The sequence below is a fragment of the Aquarana catesbeiana genome, linkage group LG02, assembly GCF_042186555.1.
Source record: "Aquarana catesbeiana isolate 2022-GZ linkage group LG02, ASM4218655v1, whole genome shotgun sequence".
Taxonomy (NCBI): domain Eukaryota; kingdom Metazoa; phylum Chordata; class Amphibia; order Anura; family Ranidae; genus Aquarana; species Aquarana catesbeiana.
The window spans coordinates 319,961,097-319,984,065 of NC_133325.1; the positions used below are offsets into that span (position 1 = coordinate 319,961,097).

A 22,969-nucleotide genomic window follows, 5' to 3' on the forward strand; every position below is an offset into this window, starting at 1 on the left:
ATTAGAGATATAGACCTCTATAGATAATCTTGTTAACAATCTGCGAAAACTTTGTGCATTAGTACTGCTTGGACCTTGATGTAAGGGACATACCCCAAAAGCTTGTCCTGAAAAAATGTATGCTAGTGCAAATAAAAAATATCAATGACAGTACTCAACTGTAGTTTTTCCTGCATATTGATCAGAGTAAAATGTTAATTTATGATGTATTGTGTCCTCTGTGTTTTTTAAGATGAGAGCCATGGTTGATCAGGACCCTATGTAAGTTTTATGTGCCTCCCACATGATGGAGAGACCAAGGTCAGGAGTGGTGTTTTCAGCAAAGTAGAAATTAAAGACTTCTGTGAGACCTTTAACAACGGTAGGGTCTTGCAAAAGGGATTCAATTAGGGTGCGAGAGCCAGGAATTAGGAGTCTGTTGAAATAATGGGTCACGGAACTGGGAGCATAGTCAGATGGAGTAATGTTTCTTATGACTGCTTTGGCTTTCAGAGGGAGGTTATTATGTTTGATTAGAAAGTAGTCAATCCAGGAGTTGGGTTGGTGTACAGGAATATACAATGTGTAGTCTTTTACTGTTCGGTTATGAATACACCAAACATTTTAGTAAAACTATAGGCAAAACTTTGTTTTTCTTTCAGTTTGGATAGAGCAAGGGAGGGTTATAACTCCTGTCAGATTTTTTCTTGCCATTTGTGTCCCATTGCGGAGATTTCCTTTCACTTCCTGTCCCATATTAAAAAGTGTATACTGCGCTGTGATTCCGCAACCCAGCAGCCAGCATGGCTGTAGACAAAAAAGCTAAGTATGTAAAGTATAAGTGCAGCGCTAAGGTTGCAAAAAAAAGGAAGGTGAAAAAGTTATATGTAATATAAACATATAAGTGACATAATAGCATAGAATTATATGTGATACAAACATGTAAGTGACATAATAGCACAAACTCCAGTCATAATAAATGTGAATAAATTATATAGTGTGCTAATGTAGTGACTGCACTACACCCAAAAGTCCACATTGAGCAGAATGATGAAGTACAGTCCAATTAAGTTTGTGATCCAATGCACATGGGAAGAATTCCTGACATTACTGGGAACCTTGAAGTGAGGAAATAGAAGCAAACACCACCACCGTGAAAAAGGGAGGAGGCTTACTGGATAGTATTGACTTGGTGGGGCGTATACCACCCAAGTCAACAAGGCTCGTTGGGTTCAAACCACCCAATGGGGGACAGCAGGTCCTGGAACTCGGTCAGTCGGTCAACCTTAAACGGTCATTGGATGTTAACTGAAGGCTTCAGGAGTTTCAAGAAACGTGGAAACTTATTGTCACAGGAAGGGTATCATGTAATAGAGAAAGGGAACTGACATAGCGTGATACCATTTAAAAAAGTGGTGATTTTATTAAAAATACGAATTCAACACTCACATTTGGTAGAAATGTATAAAGCATGTAAAAGCATGAAGGCGATGTTGACGGAAGGTCCACCCGACGCATCTTGACTGCACAGTCGTCCCCAGATGACGACTGTGCAGTCGAAACGCGTTGGACACTTCCTGTCCCATAGCAAAACAGGAAGTGAGAGGAAATCCCTGAAAATTAAGGAAATTACTGAGGAAAACCCAAAATGTGTGATTTTCTTTTACTTTTACTTTAAATGATAATGGTAAAGTGAAAGTGATAGGACAAATAGAGAGGATGAATCTCCTTGACATGTGTTTTAAATCTCTCTCCACTCTATCCAAAGCTAAAAAAAAAAAAAAGTTTTGTCTTTAGCTATACTTTAGGTAGCTGGTGGGAGTAAAGGAATTTCTTGATTCCTTGTTTCCTATTGATGTGGGTTGCAAATTACACGTGGCAGGTCTTGCCTGTGGAACACAGCTGGGGGTCCAAGGTAGTAAGGTCCATTTACTGAACTTCTCATGGTTGGTGAATGTGGATTCCAGGAACAGGATCTGGTCTGGTCTTGGTTAGATAAATAGACATACAGTTAGTTTGTGGGGGAAGAGAATGGGATTTTGCATTATTTTTTCTTGGGTGAACCTGGAGGGATATATGGTTGTCTTTATTTCGGGGTTTGTCTGTTTGAAAGTGAGTCTGCAGCATAAAGAAAGACAATATGAGCTTTTGTTAGGGAAATTACTGAGAATCATTTTACATTCTTCAGGCGTACCTCCACCTCGTCTAATCAGAGAACGTTCAGAGTATTTATTAATGCATTGTACCAAATCAAATACTTATGTGTCCTTAAAATCTGCAAATTATATTTAGATAGACATATTTGTCATAGCATTATTACCATTTTAACAAATGCATACTGATGGTGCCAAATGTGTTCTGTATATTAGTGACATCATAAAAGGTTGAAGCTACATGTGAAAAAGGAATTTCTAAATGTCTCAAAAGACTTTCTTGTAAACCTAAAACATGAGATTTGAACTTACCAAAGCTGTAATAAAAAATATGACAAAATATTGCCATCATGGCAATAACTCATTTTAGCTTGTATTTATAAATTCACCTAAAAAATATTGCCTCTTATTTTGACACTTTACTATACACTCACCACCATTCTTTACATTGCACACTAGATGGCAGTGGAGTGCTTTTTTATTTTGATGGACAAGTTGCTATGAAAGATGAAATACTGGAGAATTGAGCTCCAACAAATCGAAAACGTCCTTGTTCTCACTCAAATTTGTCCGTCGTGTATGATATTGTTAACTACATATACTGTATATACCCAATGACCCCAAGTATAGCAAAGTTGCTGTGCCATTTTGCTGCAGGTGAATAATTTGGAACTTTGATCAGGTTCACTTTTGAAATGAGAAAAGCAAAGTTAAATTGAAATTAACAAGCTGAACTCACTAGTTTGGGGTGATAAATAAGATATGTATAATACCTACTATGTCTGTCTCTGAAGTATCAGGTACACCCCGAAATATCAAGACAAAGAGGTCACAGACCATTAACTTTAAGAAAGAAAAGCTAAACCAATGGTCATTCATCTCCAGACCAGCACCAACAAAATGAAATATAAAAACATAATAAGTGGCCTTTGATTAAAGAGTAACCATCCTAATGTAGGAAGTGATGTGTTGTAGTATATCAAGAAAAACCTGTTTGAGTTTCAGTTAATGTGAAATTACTTTCTAGATACTTAATTAGATATAAGGACTCAGCGTATGACACATTATTTATTTCATATCATAGTTCTGGAAATATATTCACCACCCTGTTGCTTATCTTGGCAGGATTGTTAGCCAGTTACAAGTCTTTCCCACTCATATGTCTACTTGCTTCAACATCGTATACAGTAGTGTAAACCCAAGGCCAGCACCTGTTCTCAGTCTGTCTCTTTTTTTATCTTGCTGTTTTCCCAAAGCAGTACAGCCACATTTATGTGAATAATCAATACAAGCCGGAGAGAACATGAGTTGATTTCCAAAAGAAGTAGAGTCTGCTCTTATTTAAAGTGTACTGTATGTTCACTGAGCTATAAGGTCAAGCTGGGTTCACTTCGATTATACAATTATGTTCTAGCAAACATTCTGTGTTTTTTTATTCATTTTTTCTACATGATTGTGTTTTCAAAATGAACACACCTTAATTACTATCAGCAAAGTGTAGATATACTTCATAAAGTGAGCATTCAGTTTGCCTCACTCCCTGTGGTATATTAACCCAGGCTCTCCTGAGCAGTGCGCAATTCAGGCCAATTTATGGCACTTATTAAATACATAAATACTGTATATATTGCTTGAAGATACTGAAAGGAAAGAAAATAAGGAGATTTGATATTAATAAACCGAATAAACCTGGAAGTATAAAGAAAAAAACAAGCTACAGAACTCTTTTGTTGGCCTACATGCTGCTTTTTTTCTAAATTATCTAATGTTCTTTTAACATCATGCTTTGGTTCTCAGATGTACAAAGAAGGAAAAGTTGGTTTTATGAGGACTGTAGAATGCCAGTGAAAGAAAGGAATAAGGCAAGATCTAAAACTCTAGATAGAAAAAGCAAGTATATATGTATTTATAGCAAAAAAATACAAAATACAGGGGAAAACAAATTAATAAAAAAGTAAAATTATTCAGAGAATAGAAACGTTATTTGATTAAAAAAGTGAAAAATGTTGATATCTGTAGTGCACCCCCTAAAGAGCCGCTGTTGAATTTGGGTCCTATTTCCCCCCTCAGAGCACACACAACACAGCCAGGCACACCGAATTTTCCACTGGCTCAGTGGAAACAGTCTAGGTGTTTTTATTGGGAATAATGAACTGGGATAGGGAGAGAGAGCATGGGATACCCCGAAAACTATCCCACAGGACAGTGGCCTGCACTCCACTTCCAGTGTTTAAAAGCCACACACAGTCAATCACTTCTCAGCAAAATGGTTGCTTACTCAATAAGCCACAGAATCATTGGTTGCTTCCTGCCGATATCCACCACTTTAGAGGAGCTAAAGTAAACACTGCACTGATGGGCATTGATAGGCGGCACTTATGGACGGCACTGATGGGCACCGATAGGCAGCACTGATAAGCAGACATTGATGGACAGAGCTAGGCAGAACTGATGGGTATGATAGGCAGCACTGACAGGCATCACTGATGGTGACTGATTGGCACCACTGATGGGGACTGATTGGCATCACTGCTGGACACTGATGGGGCTGCACTGATAATCAGGGCACTGATTATCAGTGCCCTGATTATCTGTGCAAATCTCCCCTGTGAGGAAATGCCTCTGATCGGCTCTTCTCTCCTCATGCGCTGTCAGCGTGAGGAAAGGAATATCGATAACCGGCATTTCCTTGTTTGCATGTGACCAGTTGTGATTGGACATAGCTGACCACATGGGTAAAGAGCTCATCATTGGCTCTTTACTGGGATTGGTGATGCACTGTGTCCCAGGGACAGAGCGCACCAGCGATCGTCGCATGCCCCGATAGTCACGCAAGCACAGTGGGAGGATGTAATATGATGTCATCCCAGAACGAGAGTGCTCCCGCCCACCCATCATTTGACAATAAGCTGGCCATACACTAGTAGGATTTTTAAGAACATTTGTTCACTTTTTTTAATCATTAGTGTGGTAAAATTGTTGTCCCTTTTCGACCACAGTGATGAAAAAATTCCATGAAAAAGAATTTAAATCTTTTCTCAGACTGACCAATTTTTAACAGTGTATGTGGTTTTTGTTTGGAAATTTATATTCATTCCAAAATCAGATATTAAAAGCAAATTACATTTTGACGTACTATTGAACAACATGTGAATGATCATTTAAATATTTGTATAAACTTTGTTTCAAAAGCTGCTAGTGTATGGCCAGTTTTAGATGCTATGATTGCAGGTCTGTAATGGGAGCAGGTAGCTATATAATGACAAGAAGATGCTTCTGACTATGAGTTCTGCTGTGATCTTGTGACTTCCATACCCTCTTTCCTCATTGCAGTCTGTCCCTGATTTTTTTCCTGAAAGCTTCACATTGGAAAGGTATGAAAAAGAATAAAAAAATTAATCTACTAATTTTAATAGTGTTTACTTCTTAGGTCCTAACCTACAAGGCCTTTAAGAGATTCAGGCCCTCTTTGCAAAAGATCAAGGTGGCTTCTACACTCACAGTTAGAAGCATTGAAAAAGCCATTTGGTTTTGAAGTTTATTATAAATTAATTACGCTCAAAGTACATTTTTAACCTTTCACAGACTAATACTCCAGTTCCAAGTTTTAGAACAATGGCATTTACATAAATACATTACTCATTATCCATGAAAAAAACACTGTGGTTGGGCAAGTGCTTGTGGTACCAACAAGTGATAAAGGCAATCTTGAAAAACCTTTTTGTAAAATTCTAAATAAGTCAAATTGGAAATGTTTAGGTCATCCTTCAGTATACCGAGTTTTTGGTGCTGCTGGTCATAGTACATGATTTCTTAGTCATATGAGTTTCAGTAAAAAATAAGTATCTCTGCATCTACAGACATCCACGATCTAACACTAACCTATCTAACATACCTATCAACATACCATGTTTGAAGCTGATCCGACCGGATCCCACGCTGAGCTATAAGCTGTGGCTTCGCTGTAGAGATGGGTGCAGAGGAGGCAGCCGACAACGGAAGACCCATAGTAAATCTATGGTGACACCACTTCCCATTCATTTCACAGCTGTTGTCAGCTATGTCCTCTGTAGAGCTTTCGCCGCTGGAGACCGGACAGGATCGGCTTAAAAAAAGGTATGTATACTGATTTTTTCTTTACAGGGCAAGATAGGTTAGTGGATGTCTGTAGATGTAGGGATTTTTTTTTTAACAAAGAAGTAGATGCAGGGATTTTAGTGTGGACTTCTACTTTAAAGTGACAATATACAATATCCTTATTCTCCAAAAAATAATTTAAAAACATTGACTACTTAATGGCTCTGTAATCCATTTTTCAATAAATCTTTTCTCACCAAGTATATATGTTCATCTTACCAGTTTGTGCTCAGTGCCCAGTGTCTGCAGTTTTTTTAAATGTTTAACATGGTTACTTCAGGCCCCCATATTTTATTTAATCTATTTCTATAGGATGTCATGGCTATCCACATGGTCATCATCTTCCTCAAGGACTATATCAAAATATGGCTTCTTTTTAGTTGGCTGATATATTGGTCTTGCAATGAGCTGTTTCAGGGGCTCATTCTTCTTGATTGGCCAAGTCCCTGTTCTAGTCCTACTCCTAGTTTCCTCCATTCCAGTATTTTCTTTAAGATTTTGTAATGGAGAAGGTGGTAAGTTGGTACCAGGCCTAGTTAGGATCCCTGCTGGCTCCAAAAATTCAGAATCGCTATCATTATCTTGACCTGAAACAAAAAAAAAAAATCATGATTGTAAATATCCATACAAATATGTAGAAAAAAACCCCCAGAGAAAATGTAGTACTAATCTCTAATGGCCAATTTGTGGACTAAATCATTATAAGGCTTTTTAATTTGTCACAAAACTATTAGGCCTCATGCACACTGAATGTTTTGCAAACTCTGCTAAAGGTTTTTCCTCCTGCCAGTAGTGTTATGACAAAAAAAAAAAGCCTGATGCTTGTAAAAGTGTGCAATGCGTTTAGGTGCATTTACAAGTGTCAAAAGCTTGAGCGTTAATTAATTTAATTGGCCAGAATAATAATTTATTCTGGCCATTGAAATGAATTAACACTCAAGAACTAAACACACCTAGTGTTAACACCCATTTGATGCATTTACATGCATTTACAAGCGCCAAAGCATTTTTTTTGCCAAAACTCTGCTGCTCCTGGATGCCCTGGCAGTGTTTTTTTTTTCTGCCTCTAAAAGCCCCTACAGTTTAGAGCAGTGTTTCTCAACTCCAGTCCTCAAGGCGCCCCAACAGGTCATGTTTTCAGGCTCTCCATTATTTTGCACATGTGATTTGATCAGTTTCACTGCCTTAGTAATTACCACAGCCCTTTCATCTGAGGGAAATCCTGAAAACATGACCTGTTGGGGCGCCTTGAGGACTGGAGTTGAGGAACACTGGTTTAGAGGCAGGGAAAAAAATGCCTGATGCCCCTAGAAGCAGCTGTAAAAACATCCATGTGCATGAGGCCTTAAAGTATTACTAAATCCAGGACCCTGCATTCACTATATCTGGTCTACCATAGTACACAGAACATAGAAATGCAATCATTTTAGTAAATATAAACTGCTGAATACCTTTTCTCATCAGCAGTATATAGAAATCTTGTGACTTCTATCAGTGCCTGGTTAAAGCTTGTAGGAGGAATTTTCATACTGCACTGGCTGTCCTATCAGGATGCAAGACCCCTGACCCTCTGTCTGGACAGTGCTGATTGGCCCTGTGCTGATCACATGCACACTCTCAAGAAAAAAGAAAAAAAACTCTCTAGCAATGCACACCAAACTGAGCATGTGCAGACTGACTCCACTAACTAGAAATGTTTTGGGGGCAATGTAAGAAGGGCAGGATCTGTGCATACAAGATCAAACAGCCTTTTTTTACAAAATGCAGAGGATTAACCCCTTAAGTTCCACGGTGAGTATAACAAGCATGCTTTACTGCACATACAGACTTATTTTACTGTGGGTTTAGTAACACTTTAACATCACATGACTAGAGCCCTGGACTTTGCACTACTGTTTTAAATTTATACTTTTTTACCTTGTAACTATTGATGATTATTCTGTAAATTTTGTAATATTTGTTTTCTACATTAAAAACATAACTTCATTGACTGAGCCTCAAGTAATTTGTTTGCATTTACACACAGACTTACTAAATATGTCACATTTTGCTGAGTATATTGTACCAAAGAAGGACAATCTGTAGAAATATTATAGTAAATGTAGGATGCTTTATGTAAAAGATTATAAGGACAAACATATTAATATTAATAATGATTTGTTATTATGGATATTACCTTTCAAAAATTGCAGGTTATATTCTTCTCTTGTTTTATAACAGTCATGGGGCAGTGATAAATAGCGTACATTCCGGACATTTGTCTGTGCAATAGAAGTTAGGACAATAAAAACAAATCATAAAGGAATTTAAAGAAACATTTCTTTGCATTTTCTAACATAAGGTTAACCTGCAACAGAACTTTATTTCATGTATCTTGACATGGTTAGTACTAAGAATTACAAAACTGACATTTGTACCTGCTCCCATCCTTAAGTGTAACACGTTTTAGTACATGCTTATTTTGTAATTCTCAAATTCTTGGCTGTGTTTGATTGATCAGTTTTTTAGTAAACTAATACCAGCCATTTGTTAAATGTTTAATGGAAAATTTTTATTGACAACCTTTGCACAAGACCAGTGATGAGTGAATGTGCTTGGGTTCAATTCAGGGGCTGTTTAGCAAAGTCAATGTAAAATCTTGTGGAAGTTAATGCAGATCCCATTGAAGTCAATCGGAAGCAAATCCTGAAAATCAATTCTGCCCATTTTCAAGGCTAATAGGCAATGAATTGCCAAACAACAGGCATAGGAAGCTGTGACTGCTATGAGTGACATGAACCAATGCAAAAAAACAGTTTAGCAGGAGTAAGTTATTTAATAAGGCTTAAAGCAAAACATTAAACATGCACAATTCCTTTAATCACTTGATGACTGGCATGTTAACCCTCTTCCTGTCCAGGTCATTTTTCAGTTTTCAGCACTGTCATACTTTCAGTGACAATTACTCAGTGATGCAACACTGTATCCAAATTAATTCTATATCATTTTTTGAGACAGATAGAGCTTTTTTTTGGTGGTATTTAATCACCACTGGGTTTTTTATTCTTTAGACCCCTTTCACACTGGGGCGGTTTGCAGGCGTTAACCGACCCAAAACAGCCGCTGCTGTTTGTTCAGTGTGAAAGCCCGAGGGCTTTCACACTGAAGCGGTATGCTGGCAGGAGAAGAAAAAAACTCCTGCAAGCCGCATCTTTGGATCGGTGAAGGAGCGGTGTATTCACCGCTCCTTCACCGCACCTGCCCATTGAAATCAATGGGACAGCGTGGCTATACCACGGCAATACCGCGGCTATAGCCGCGCTATACGAGTGGTTTTAACCCTTTTTCGGCCGCCAGCGGGGGGTTCAAACCGCACCGCTAGCGGCCGAATCCCGCGGTAAAGCAGCGCTAAAAATAGCGCTGTTTTACCGCCGACTCCCCCTACCGCCCCAGTGTGAAAGCAGCCTTACTATTTAAAGGAAAAAAAAAACACATTTTGTTAGTGTTTTGCAAATAATTCATCTTTGTTCATAAATGTGGGCAAAAATGTATTTTACTACATTTCTTTGGTTACAAAAAAGTATATGTATATTATTTAGTTTGTGTGAAAGTTATAGAGTCTACAAACATAGGTAAATACAGTATAATATATAGTATATCTATCTATAGATCTATATAGATCTATCTATAAATATATATATATATATATATGTATTGATTTGTATTGTAAGTGTACTGTCTGCCCTCATGTTGTAAAACACTGCGCAAACTGTTGGCGCTATATAAATCCTGTATGATAATAATAATAGTCACCTATCGCAGTCCCCATTCTTGTAAGCCAAGCAAACCTAACCTACTGGTACATGGCTGCCCCACAGAATGCTATGTTTACTGGCCTGGCGGTACAGGAGGCTGAACAAATGATGAACAAAAGAGTTCCTGTCAACCATGTTGTCCATCAACAGTTATGATGAATGATGATCCCTATGACCCGCTAGCACAAACACGACAACCTGCACAAGATTATCTTTTCCCAATAGACTGGCTCTGCAGATGACAGCTTGGTTGGTGGAAGTAAACAAATTGGTTGGTGATGCTGCCAGACCTCACTGACTAAATATAATATTGAACACATTTAGTGAATGGCATCACACCTGAGGCCCATTAACTTATTTAAATTTTTTAGCAAGCCAGCAGGCAGCAGGATCCTTGGTAGCTAGGATGCAGCCGATTGCCTGTGTCATAACAACCAATGGTACTGTGTAGCCACATGTGTCCCAGCAACCAAAGACATTTGTGGCCAGCAAAGTGGAAATTGCCATTTAGTGGCAGAAACAATAACACCACTAAACATATAACTTCCTACAGCTTCAGCAACTGCAGGTTTGGGTGGGCAAATATGGACAAATCTGGCCATTTAGTTGGCCAGGTCTACAGCCAGAGTTTGGGGTGATGCAGGGTTCGCTCAGAAACTGTTGCTGAATGTTAACCTACTATTCAGTAGACCAAATTTTAATGTTTGTAGTCAGAAGCTGAAAGCCCTTGATCCTTGCTTCTTGAGACTATTCAAAATTAGTTTGCTTAATGTGGGTACCAATTTTTGGCCCTCGTTTTAGGCAATTCTGAACAGGGCATCAACATATGTAACATATTTTCATAGAATCTATTGAGTGGTTAAACGTCAGTTGTGATAATCATCCTTACATAATTGAAAGAGATTTCCACAAAAAGTGCATTCTATGACGGAGGTTATTTTTGTGTGTCACATCCACCTAATTATAGTTACATATCCCCTACTTGAGCAGAAGACAAAATTAGTATGTATTATGATAAACCACAAACAAGTCTTGTGGGTCAATTTACCTGCATATATGTAAAAACTATTTGTCTATTACCTGTCTTCCCCAGGGCAAACTGTTTCCTTTCCTCATACTTGAATAGCGGCGAGTAAGGATTTCTCTGTTTTGTCTTTCATTATCTTCTTTTGGTAAATTATACTTTACATATGAAGATGTCTAAAAGAGAAGGTCAAAACTTAGTGCAACAACGTTTGTAAGACATTACTTATTTGTAAGATACATCATCATTGTATTGAGTTGTGTACCAAGAACTTGAAAAAAAGAGCAAAAATTGTTTGATTGGAGTTATTATTTCAACGTGTCCTCAAAACATCTGAAAATGTGGTTTACTTCATTTATGCCTGGACTTTCTTTTAACTTCTACCTATTGTAAGCCATCAGAGAGTTATGGATTTAGATTTCCATTCAGCTTGCTTGGTTTGTAAATAGTCTATATCCACACCACCAATCCACTTGTCTAAGTTAAAATTAACTGATTATTTTCTGCAGATAAAGAATTAAGGTTCCTTTGATATTTACATCCTGTGTACATTTTTTACACTGTAGGAAATGGCAGGAACTACAGGACATATTCTTTACTCCCCCTCATCATCTTCCTTTCATCATCAGGAACTAAAGTCCAAAAAAAGTCCCACTTTCCTAGCATTTTTCTGTTTGCATTAACACTGCAGTGTAGTGTACATCCTGGCTCTATCTCAGTATGCCAATGGAACACTACCCCTGCAGGAGCCCCTTGGTTTGATGGGCCTTCTGTTCTGGCTTGACTCCTTAAACTACTCAGTCCTCACTGACACACCTGGTTATAGACTGAAGGCCACTCACACCCAGGGGCGGACTGACAACTCATGGGGCCCCCGAGCAATAGGAGATTATGGGGCCCCCGGGCAATTGGAGAAGATTATGCGGCCCCCGGGCAATAGGAGATTATGGGGCCCCCAGGCAATAGGAGATTATGGGGCCCCCAGGCAATAGATTATGGGGCCACACAGTATACACACACACACACATACAGTATACACACACAGACACACAATATACACACACAGTATACACACACAGAGAATACACACACTGAAAAGGTACTGGAGAGGCGGAGCAGCTATAATCTTGGGATTTTTAAAAAAGCACAGATTTTTACATACTGTCCCTGGTTTTATTGAGGCTGGCAACCCTGATGGGGCCAGTCTGTCCCTGCTCACACCTGTGTACCTTAAGCATTAGTATATTACCATCTATAACATTTCACAGAAAATAGGCCACAGGCAACCAATTTTAGGAAAAGTAAGTATTTGATAGCAAAGTAGAATAACAAAATACACATACAGAGGAATGGGTCAATAAATACGTTAGGTTAACTGATGGGAATATTAGCCCCACCTATGGCCATTGACTTACATTGCAATAAGGCTAAACCCTATTAAATTAGTGTACATAGCATTAGTAAGAACCGCATCAACCGTGAAAGCTTAAAAGGCACAAAGAAAAAGTCTCACTGTAACTCTTGACAATGACTATTTAAAAAGGCTCCCTGATTGCACTCTGCACATACAGCCCTTTAATGGTTGGGTGTATGTGTTCCTAACAAAGAGGTACTCCTGGGGATCACCGCCTAATTTTCAGTGTTGGCCAGCTTTCGGTTGGGCACTTCTGTAGGTGGTGCACATGCAGCTGTCCCTTTAAGACTGTACACAGGGGAGGGATGATGGGCTGCCAGATAAGGGGCAGTCTTACTTGGCATTAACTGTGGGCAGTAAGGGGTTAAGCTAGGTAGTTCCACTACCAGTTTGCAATGGAACAAGCCCAGTAGGCTTGGGGAACAGTTGTCTCAGAAGTCTCGGTCCTCACGATTAGATCCTCACAAGGCTCAGTCACTCAGCCCAGGTCCCAGCTCAGCAAACAATCTCTCTGGAACTTGGTCCTCAGGCTCCCATGGGCACAGTGTCACCTCCCTGCCACTGATATGCTCAAGCCACTGCCACCAGGAGGGAGGGAGGAAGCAGGAGTGAGCAGAGAACACACAGCCACTCTGATGCCTCCAGGAGGGAGGGGGCTAGTGGGCTAGTGGGGGAATGGGGGAATCCACACAGTGTCCGCTGTGCTCACAGCCAGCCATGCACAGCAAGGGATGGGGAAGAAAGCCCACAACACAACACAGCTGGTCTGTCCATGCTCTCTAATCCTCCCACAGCACAGCTGTCAGCACACACAGGAAGGGGGGGGGGGGACCCAAGCATTCATTGGCACCTGGTTACACCAAGAATGGAACTGTTAGACAATGACAATGTAACTCCTATGAACATGTGTAGAAGTTAGATTGGTAGAGACCAAAAGAGAAAAGCGTTGGGGGAGATGGTGACGGTATCTAATTGGGTGGTGATTGTAGGCTTGAGAAGAGCACTCTAATGAGATAAAAGTGCCATAATGTGTTCATATTTGTACATTTGTGTTCACCCCCACCCAGCAGAATCTAGTTTCACCTTAAAAGCTGAGAGAACTGCAGGACATTTCCAGTGTGCTGAGCATTCACAAGTAGCAAGTGATGGAGAGCTGACACATTGATTCAGTAGGGCACATTATGGGGCACATCAAGGCATATTATGTGGGGATTGGAGGGCATATTATGAAGTACAGCACGGCATATTACATGGGGCAGGAGGACACATTATGGGGCAAATCAGGGCATATTACATGGGGGCAGGAGGGTACATTTTGGGGCACAGCAGGTCACATTATGGGGCACATTACATGGGGGGGGGCAGAGAGGGGCACATTATGGGGGGGGGGCAGCAGAGCACATTGCAAGGTGGAGCAGTAGGGCACATTATGGGGTACAGCAGGGCTTATTACATGGGGAATGGAGGGCACATTATGAGGTATAGCAGGGCATATTACGTAGGGGAAGAAGGGCACATTATGGGGCACAAAAAGCATATTACATGGGGGCAGGAGGGAACATTATGGGGCACAGCAGGGTATATTACATGGGGGCAAAAAGGCACATTATGGGAGCACAGTAGAAGGGTACATTACAGGGGGGACAGCAGAGCACATTATAAGGTGGGGCGGTAGGGCATTTTATGGGGCACAGAAGGGCAATCACATTGGAGCAGGAAGGAACATTATGAGGCACAGCATAGCATATTACATGGGGCAGGGGAGCACATCATGGGGCATAGTAGGACACAGTATGGGGCACAGCAGGAGGGCACATTATGGGGCAAAGCGGGACACATTATGGGGAACACAGCTGGTCACATTATGGAGCATACATCAGGGTGCATTATGGGGCACAGCAGGGCATATTACTTGGGGGGGCAAGAGGGCACATTATGGGAGTACAGCAGGGCATATTATGGAGCACACAGCAGGGCACATTGTGAGGCATACAGCAGGGCACATTACGGTAGCAGTTTCCTTCACATGCAGAGCAGTGCAGGGAAGCTTCTGTGATGAGTCCTTTTATGGCATGTTGTTAATTGCTTACCCCTCCTCCCCTTTTGTCCATTACACGTGATGTCACATACAGACATCTAGGATGGCAGGAGGAAAGGAGGGGCCAGCAGGGAACAGCACAGAAACATGTTGCTTCCCTGCGCCTCTCAGCATGTGTGGGCTAAGTGGGGATGCAATCAACCCATCAGCTGCCTCAGCATCTCGATTGCAGATACTCCGTTATTTGATAAAATTGTTGGGATCTGTGATTCAAAGGGCCTTATTTCAGAGATTTATGCACAACTTATATCTAAATTTTTGTTGAGACTTCCAGCTCCATGTAAACAGAAATGTAAGAAAGAGTTAAGTCATATTCCTGATGATGTATGGGACCAGGTTTTGCAAAGGATCCCTCTTGTTTCTCCTTCCCACTCTTATCAGCTAACACAACTGTTTAGTATCCATCGGGTATATCGAACTCTGCATTTTCTTTGTAGTATAGCTCTATGGCAAGATTCTTGACCTGATTCACCTGCTCTGGCACTGAAACGATACTGGACAGAAGATATCCAAATTAATAATGGATCAGGTCTTTCTCTTACTACAGATCTACTGACATGTATTCTGGGGCATTTTGATTCTTCTCTTTTGGATAAGTATAAACGCCTGGGGGTTTCTAGAGCATTCTTTATTGCCCAAAGAATTATTATCGTTAAATGGGTTTCAGTCTCTCCCCCTACAATATCCAATTGGATCCAAGATTTGAATCTCCTGGACCGTGCCGGTGTTCTGCCTAGAAAGTTCCCCTCGGCTGATAAGGACCCCCTTGTACTGCGCAGCGCTTGCGCAGTAGGAGCTGGCGGAAATAGCTGAAGCCGAATAGTTGTAAATCAACTGTACATGGCGCCTGTAAGAGGGCCCCTTGCGGGCTCGCTTCGCTCGCCACGCTTCGCTCGCCACGCTTCGGGCACGGCCTCGCTTCGCTCGGCACTTTTTTATTCTCCCTCTAGGTCCACTTGGATGGTGAGGCTTGAACCTGGACCCAGGGCGCAGGCGCCGTGTACAGCTGATTGAAGGTTTTCAGCTTCGGCTATTTTCGGCGGCTCCTTAGTCGTTGGTACTGCGCAAGCGCTGCGCCTGCGCAGTACAGGGAGGTCCTTATCCGCTGGGGGAACTTTCTCGGCAAGACACCGGCATCCATCTGTGGCTCATCGAGGCTCCTGCTCTCCGCTGTTCATGGCGCTTGCAGCACATCATCCAAGGGTCCCCTGGCGGTTTTCTGTTCTCTCACTGGACTTGGCAAGCCCACATCCACTGAGCACTATGTGAGTGCAATCCATTTTACTGTCATTTAAAAAATGTAATCTTGAATACATTTTTATTGCTGTACTAGGAACGTGCCTGGTGCTTCTCTGCCCTCTCTTCCTTTTATCTTCCACAGCTCCTGGGTTCCCAGCCCTTACTTGAAACAGCCTCGCCACCCACTGCAGCAACATAATAGAGACTCATTTAAGGGGTTCACCCCCCAAAACTTCACTCAGTCTTTGTTTCTCATAAACTTTCATCTTTGCACTTTTTTATATCAATATAAGATTGATGAGCATTTGTGTACTCTGATTGCAACTATCAGGTTCCTTTAGCACTGAATTTCACACAAGCATTGTGTGTTTTTTATCGTAACAGAGAAAGCTTTATAATTTTATTGAGATTCCATTATTCTATCATAGTCTATGTTTAGACATTTTTGCTTTCTTAACACTATAGGAAATATCTCTCTGAGTTGACAATTTTTTGTTTAAAGTAAGAGACAACTTTATCTTTTGTCATATTATAATGTTATAGTGTACCTTACTATTGTATATTCCTGTATTGCTTTTGAACCCGTTCCCTGACTTATAAAACTTCAATAAACAAATTTGACAAAGAAAAAAAAAGAGAAAGCTGCCTGTGATTGAAGGGAAGATTGCGGCAGAACTCATGGGGACTTCTTGCAGAACCCTGTTTGAGAAACCTTGGTTTAATATATACATTAAGCATAGCAATTTTTCATGCATTTACACAGTTAAATAATATCACCTATTTTTGCACCAAAGAAGACTATTATGAACTATCATTTAAATGTTATGAAATGTAATACACCTTACCCTTCGGCGCACATGATAGAGACTGTTTGTTAATACATCTTTCATGTGAATTACATCTTCAGTGGAAAATGTGTTTGAAATTTTTCTTTTTCTGCAAATGATAAAACAAAAATTACCTTGTTGGCTTCTGCAGCAGTATCACTAAAATAACACCATACCGTAGTGCTTGCAAAGCAATTTATTTGCTGCATGGTTTGCCCACAGTTTTCTGTCTGGGTTGCCTTCTAGGAGGTCAGGGAATCACCATAGAGCAGCCTCCCTAAGCCCTTTTACCCCAGAGGAACTCCTAAAATAACTTTCAGGTCATGGAGAACCCTAACTAAAACAAATTCATCAGGGGTCAGTGGCAAAAATGCTCCATACATTGGTAGTAAGTAGGAAATACATCCCTGACTGACAGCTTAAAAGATAATTGGTATCCCGCTGCTGGCTTTGACGCAGGAACTATGCAGGTACCATCAAATGAGAGGTCATTCAACCACAGCTCATAGAACCCCCAGCAACCTCTGGAGCAACCCTAAAGTTTCATGGAATCCAGGTTGAGAATGGCTGCCAGAGAGGATAATAGAAGTCCTTCTGACTGAAAGATCCCTTCCATGATGACATCACGGCGCTGGTGGATGTTAGAGACCTTGCGCTCCTCCACCTTCCATTTGAGGATGCCCCACAGATGCTCAATAGGGTTTAGGTCTGGAGACATGCTTGGTCAGTCCATCACCTTTACCCTCAGATTCTTTAGCAAGACAGTGGTCGTCTTGGAGGTGTGTTTGGGGTCGTTATCATGTTGTAATATTGTAATACTGCCCTGCGGCCCAGTCTTCGATGGGAGGGGATCATGCTCTGCTTCAGTATGTCACAGTACATGTTGGCATTCATGGTTCCCTCAATGAACTGTAGCTCCCCAGTGTCGGTAGCACTCATGCAGCCGCAGACCATGACACTCCCACCACCATTCTTGACTGTAGGCAAGACACACTTGTCTTTGTACTCCTCACCTGGTTGCCGCCACATATGCTTGACACCATCTGAACCAAATAAGTTTATCTTGGTCTCATCAGACCACAGGACATGGTTCCAGTAATCCATGTCCTTAGTTTGCTTGTCTTCAGCAAACTGTTTGTGGGCTTTCTTGTGCATCATCTTTAGAAGAGGCCTCCTTCTGGGATGACAGGCATGCAGATAAAATTTGATGCAGTGTGCGGCGTATGGTCTGAGCACTGACAGGCTGACCCCCCACCCCTTCAACCTTTGCAGCAATGCTGGCAGCACTCATACACCTATTTCCCAAAGACAACCTCTAGATATGACGCTGAGCACGTGCACTCAACTTCTTTGGTCGATCATGGTGAGGCCTGTTCTGAGTGGAACCAGTCCTGTTAAACCGCTGTATGCTCTTGGCCACTGTACTGCAGCTCAGTTTCAGGGTCTTGGCAATCTTCTTATAGCCTAGGCCATCTTTATGTAGAGCAACAATTCTTTCTTCAGATCCTCAGAGTTCTTTGCCATGAGGTGCCATGTTGAACTTCCAGTGACCAGTATGAGAGAGTGAGAGCGATAACACCAAATTTAACACACCTGCTCCTCATTCACACCTGAGACCTTGTAACACTAACGAGTCACATGATACCGGGGAGGGAAAATGGCTAATTGGGCCCAATTTGGACATTTGGACTTAGGGGTGTACTCACTTTTGTTGCCAGTGGTTTAGACAATAATGGCTGTGTGTTGAGTTATTTTGAGAGGACAGCAAATTTACACTGTTATACAAGCTGTACACTCACTACTTTACATTGTAGCAAAGTGTCATTTCTTCAGTGTTGTCACATGAAAAGATATAATAAAATATTTTCAAAAATATGAGGGGTGTACTCACTTTTGTGAGACACTGTATATATATTTAATTGTATGTGTAAAAAGACTATAGATACCCTTTAAATGCTTGTAGTAACATTTTACCTGTAGCACAATCTACCACTGAGCTGATATTTACTTGGCTATATGGAAAAGACCTCACATCAGTTCTGTGTTAGGTAATAGATCATTCTTTTAACTAGCCTGCATCTCTGTATTCATAAGATCTGATTGGTGCTTATCTGGATGGCAGATTTTGATGTACAGCCAATGCCAAAAGTTTTGAGAATGACACAAATATTAATTTTCACAAAGTCTGCTGCCTCAGTTTTAATTATGGCAATTTGCATATACTCCAGAATGTTATGAAGAGTGATCAGATGAATTGTAATTAATTGCAAAGTCCCTCTTTGCCATGAAAATGAACTCCATAAAAAAACATTTCAACTGCATTTGTGAAGAAGGCTTTAGGGCGCCCAAGAAAGTCCAGCAAGTTCCAGGTCTGTCTCCTACAGTTGATTCATCTGCGGGATCGGGGCACTATCAGTGCAGAGCTTGCTCAGGAATGGCAGCAGGCAGATTAGAGTCCATCTGTATGCACAGTGAGGAGAAGATTTTTGAAGGATGACCTGGTGTCACGAATGGCAGCAAAGAAGCCACTTCTCTCCAGGAAAAACATCAGGAACAGACTGATATTCTGCAAAAGGTACAGGGATTGGACTGATGAGGACTATGGTAAAGTAATTTTCTCTGATGAATCCCCTTTCCGATTGTTTGGGGAACCCGGAAAAAGCCTTATCTTAAGAACAAAGGGTTAGCGCTACTTTCAGTTCTGTGTCATGCCAACAGTAAAGCATCCTGAGACCATTCATCTGTGGGAGTGCTTCTCAGCCAAGGGAGTGGGCTCACTCACAATTTTGCCTAGGAACACAGCCATGAATAAAGAATGGTACAAAAACATCCTCCAAAAGCAACTTATCCCAACCATCCAAGAACAGTTTGGTGATGAACAATGTCTTTTCCAGCATGATGGAGCACCTTGTCATAAGGCAAAAGTGATAACCAAGTGGCTTTGGGAACAAAACATCAACATTTTGGGTCCATGGCCAGGAAACTCCCCAGACCATAAAGGGGTTGTAAACCCTTGAGGTTTTTCACCTTAATGCATTCTATCTTCTGCAAAAATCTTCAGCCCCCCAGAGCCCCCCTTTTACTTACCTGAACCCGATCGTTCCATCGATGGGGACGAGCACAGCAGCTCCAGCCACTGTCTTGAGCACGGGTCTCAAACTGGCGGCCCTCCAGCTGTTGCAAAACTACAAGTCCCATCATGCCTCTGTCTGTGGAAGTCATGCTTGTAACTGTCAGCCTTGCAATGCCTCATGGGACTTGTAGTTTGGCAACACCTGGAGGGCCGCCAGTTTGAGACCCCTGGTCTTGAGCCATTGGCTCCCACTGCTGTCAATCAAATCCAGTGACAGAGGATCTGGGGGCGGGGCCGAGTCCTGCTGTCTGTGTCAATGGACGCAGCAACAGGACTTCGCACCCGCACGAGTGCCCCCATGGAAAGTGGCTCTCTGTGGGGGCACTCGAGAAGAGGAGGAGCCAGAAGTGCCACCGGGGGACCCCAGAAAAGGAGGATCGTGACGGCTCAGTGCAAAACCCTTGCACAGAGGAGGTAAGTATAACATGTTTGTTATTTAGAAAAAAAAACAAAAAACTAACATTTACAACCCCTTTAATCCCATTGAGAACTTGTGGTCCATCCTCCAGAGGCAGGTGAACAAAAAAAAAAACACAAATCCTGACAAACTGCAAGCGTTGATTATGCAAAAATGGGATGCCATCAGTCAGGATGTGTCCCAGAAGTTGATTGGCAGCATGCCAGGGTGAATTGCAGAGGTCTCGAAAAAGAAGGGTCAACACTGCAAATATTGACTCTTTGCATAATTTTAATGTAATTGTCAATAAAAGCCTTTGACATTTATAAAATGCTTAAAATTATACTTCAGTATACCATAGTAACATCTGCCAAAAAGATCTAAAACACTGAAGCAGCAGACTTTGTGAAAATAATATTTGTGTCATTCTCAAAACTTTTGGCCACGGCTGTAGATGTAGTGTTAATACTGTGGATACAAAACGCAGCTTAGAGGGCCAACAATATTAGGCCTAGCCCTCTATTTGTGTAATCCTGCTGTACATGATAAAATAACACTTACTGTAGAGAGGATGAAGAAGCATCTCTGCTTATTCCAAACCTGGTCATTTCAATGGCTTGTTTAATCTCAAGCTTTTTATGCAGAGAGACAATACTTGATTTAGGCTGATGTTCTCGGATAAGAGCTTTCCGGAGAAATTTGTTATCAAGTTTTTTAAATCTGGAACAAAACATGCATCATACTTTATATAATAAAAACAAGAAAACAAATTTACACTAACAATTTACGTTAATATCAGAAGTTTTAGTTGCACTCCTTCCCAAATACATCATATTTTATTTAGCTGTAGAAAATGTGAGCAAAGGGGATACATACTATGGAAACAAAAGTTATTTTAGAAGCTAAGGCTACATTTGGATGGGCTAGTCACCCATTGGAATGTAGCCTAAAGCCGCGTACACACGAGCAGAATGTCCGCCAGAAAAAGTCAGACGGAAGCTTTTCATCGTCTATTCCGATCGTGTGTAGGCCTCATCGGACTTTTTGTTTTGAAAATTCTAACAGACCTAGAAATAGAACATGTTCTAAATATTTCCGACGAAACCAATTCCTATCGGGAAAAACGCTTGTCTGCATGCTGTTCCGACGGACCAAAAACGACGCATGCTCTGAAGCAAGTACGAGACGGAAGCTTTTGGCAGGCCTGTCGCGACAGGACAGGCAAAACAAGCCCAAACTGGCCTGGGGCCCCAGCCGCGCCGCCGGCCGCCGCTTCCTATAAGCTGCAGCCTGTAGCGTGGCCAGGGTCGTCTTTAGCGCAGGGCAAATGGGGCACCTGCCCTGGGCCCAATATTTGTAGGGGGGCCCACGCTACCCATAAATTGGGGCCCCGATGACAGCTTTTCAGAGTGCACAGAGGACACGGGAGGCTGTATTCCCGATCTAGCCAGCAGAGAGGGGGCGGGGCCAGGAGCTCCACTGACGCGCCCACTCCGATCACTGCTCTAACTACAGCCCCTCTGTTCTGAGCATACAGGCTACATGGGGCGGGGTCAGAGCATCAGTGGAGCTCTCGGCCTCGCCCCCTCTCTGCTGGCTAGCGCGCGAATATAGCCATCCGTGTCCTCTGTGCACTCTGCAAAGCTGTCATCGGGGCCCCAATTCACGGGTAATCTCATGCAGTATGTGCGCAGTCTGGTGATCTCATGCAGTATGTCCGTCCACAGTCTGGTAATCTCATGCAGTATGTTCGCAGTCTGGTAATCTCATGCAGTATGCCCGTCCGCAGTCTGGTAATCTCATGCAGTATGTCCACAGTCTCTGGTAATCCCGTGCCGTATGTCCGCAGTCTGGTAATCTCATGCAGTATGTCCGCAGTCTTTGGTAATCTTGTGCCGTATGTCCGCAGTCTCTGGTAATCTCGTGCAGTATGTCCACAGTCTCTGGTAATCTCATGCAGCATGTCCGCAGTCTAGTAATCTCATGCAGTATGTCCGCAGTCTCTGGTAATCTCATGCAGTATATCCGCAGTCTCTGGTAATCTCATGCAGTATGTCCGCAGTCTAGTAAACTCATGCAGTATGTCCGCAGTCTCTGGTAATCTCATGCAGTATGTCCGTAGTCTGGTAATCTCGTGCAGTATGTCCGCAGTCTAGTAAACTCACGCAGTATGTCCGCAGTCTCTGGTAATCTCATGCAGTATGTCCGTAGTCTGGTAATCTCGTGCAGTATGTCTGCAGTCTCTGAACCTCTCATGTATTATGTCTACACTCTCTGACCCTCTCCTGTAGTATGTGTATTAATGTGCTGCTTTACTTGCTCAATTATTTGGGATTACTCCACTGCTCAGTGAGTGGTAATGATGTGCATTAACCCATAGCAACCAATCAGTGAGCGCTAATAACGTGCAGTAACCTCTAGCAACCAATCAGCAAGCAGAAATTATGTGTTGTAACCTCTAGCAACCAGCCAGTAAGTAGTAAGTATAGGCTGTAACCTCTGGCAAACAATTGCAATCGCTGTGTGATCTGCTGCAGTAGATTGATTTTGAGTCTATCTGCTATTTATTTGTATGTCTCAGAATGGAGGGGGGGGGGTCCAAGAAAATGTTTGCCCAGGGCCCAATCAAAATTATAGATGTCCCTGAGCGTGGCCAAGCTCCTCTTCCTTCCTCCTGCAGTCCGCGCGGTACAGGAGATTCAGTTTCCTGTTCCTGGCCGGACTGACAGGATGTGCACACACTGAGTGCTCACTTCCTTTCAGTCCGGCTGGCC

At 41.9% G+C, this 22,969-nt stretch overlaps 1 protein-coding gene across 1 annotated transcript in view; it reads right to left on the reverse strand.

Annotated features, from left to right (window-relative positions):
• Positions 1–4,016: 4,016 nt before the first annotated feature.
• LOC141127893 (sodium/hydrogen exchanger 4-like) overlaps positions 4,017–22,969 on the reverse strand; it is a 69,343-nt gene continuing 50,390 nt past the window's right edge. The window contains exons 8-12 of the mRNA XM_073614758.1: positions 20,757–20,915; positions 16,684–16,774; positions 11,144–11,263; positions 8,446–8,530; positions 4,017–6,856 (exon numbers count right to left, since the gene is read on the reverse strand). Coding sequence (XP_073470859.1) covers positions 6,576–6,856; positions 8,446–8,530; positions 11,144–11,263; positions 16,684–16,774; positions 20,757–20,915 — 736 coding nt within the window. The 3' untranslated portion in view covers positions 4,017–6,575. The remainder of the gene's footprint in view (positions 6,857–8,445; positions 8,531–11,143; positions 11,264–16,683; positions 16,775–20,756; positions 20,916–22,969) is intronic.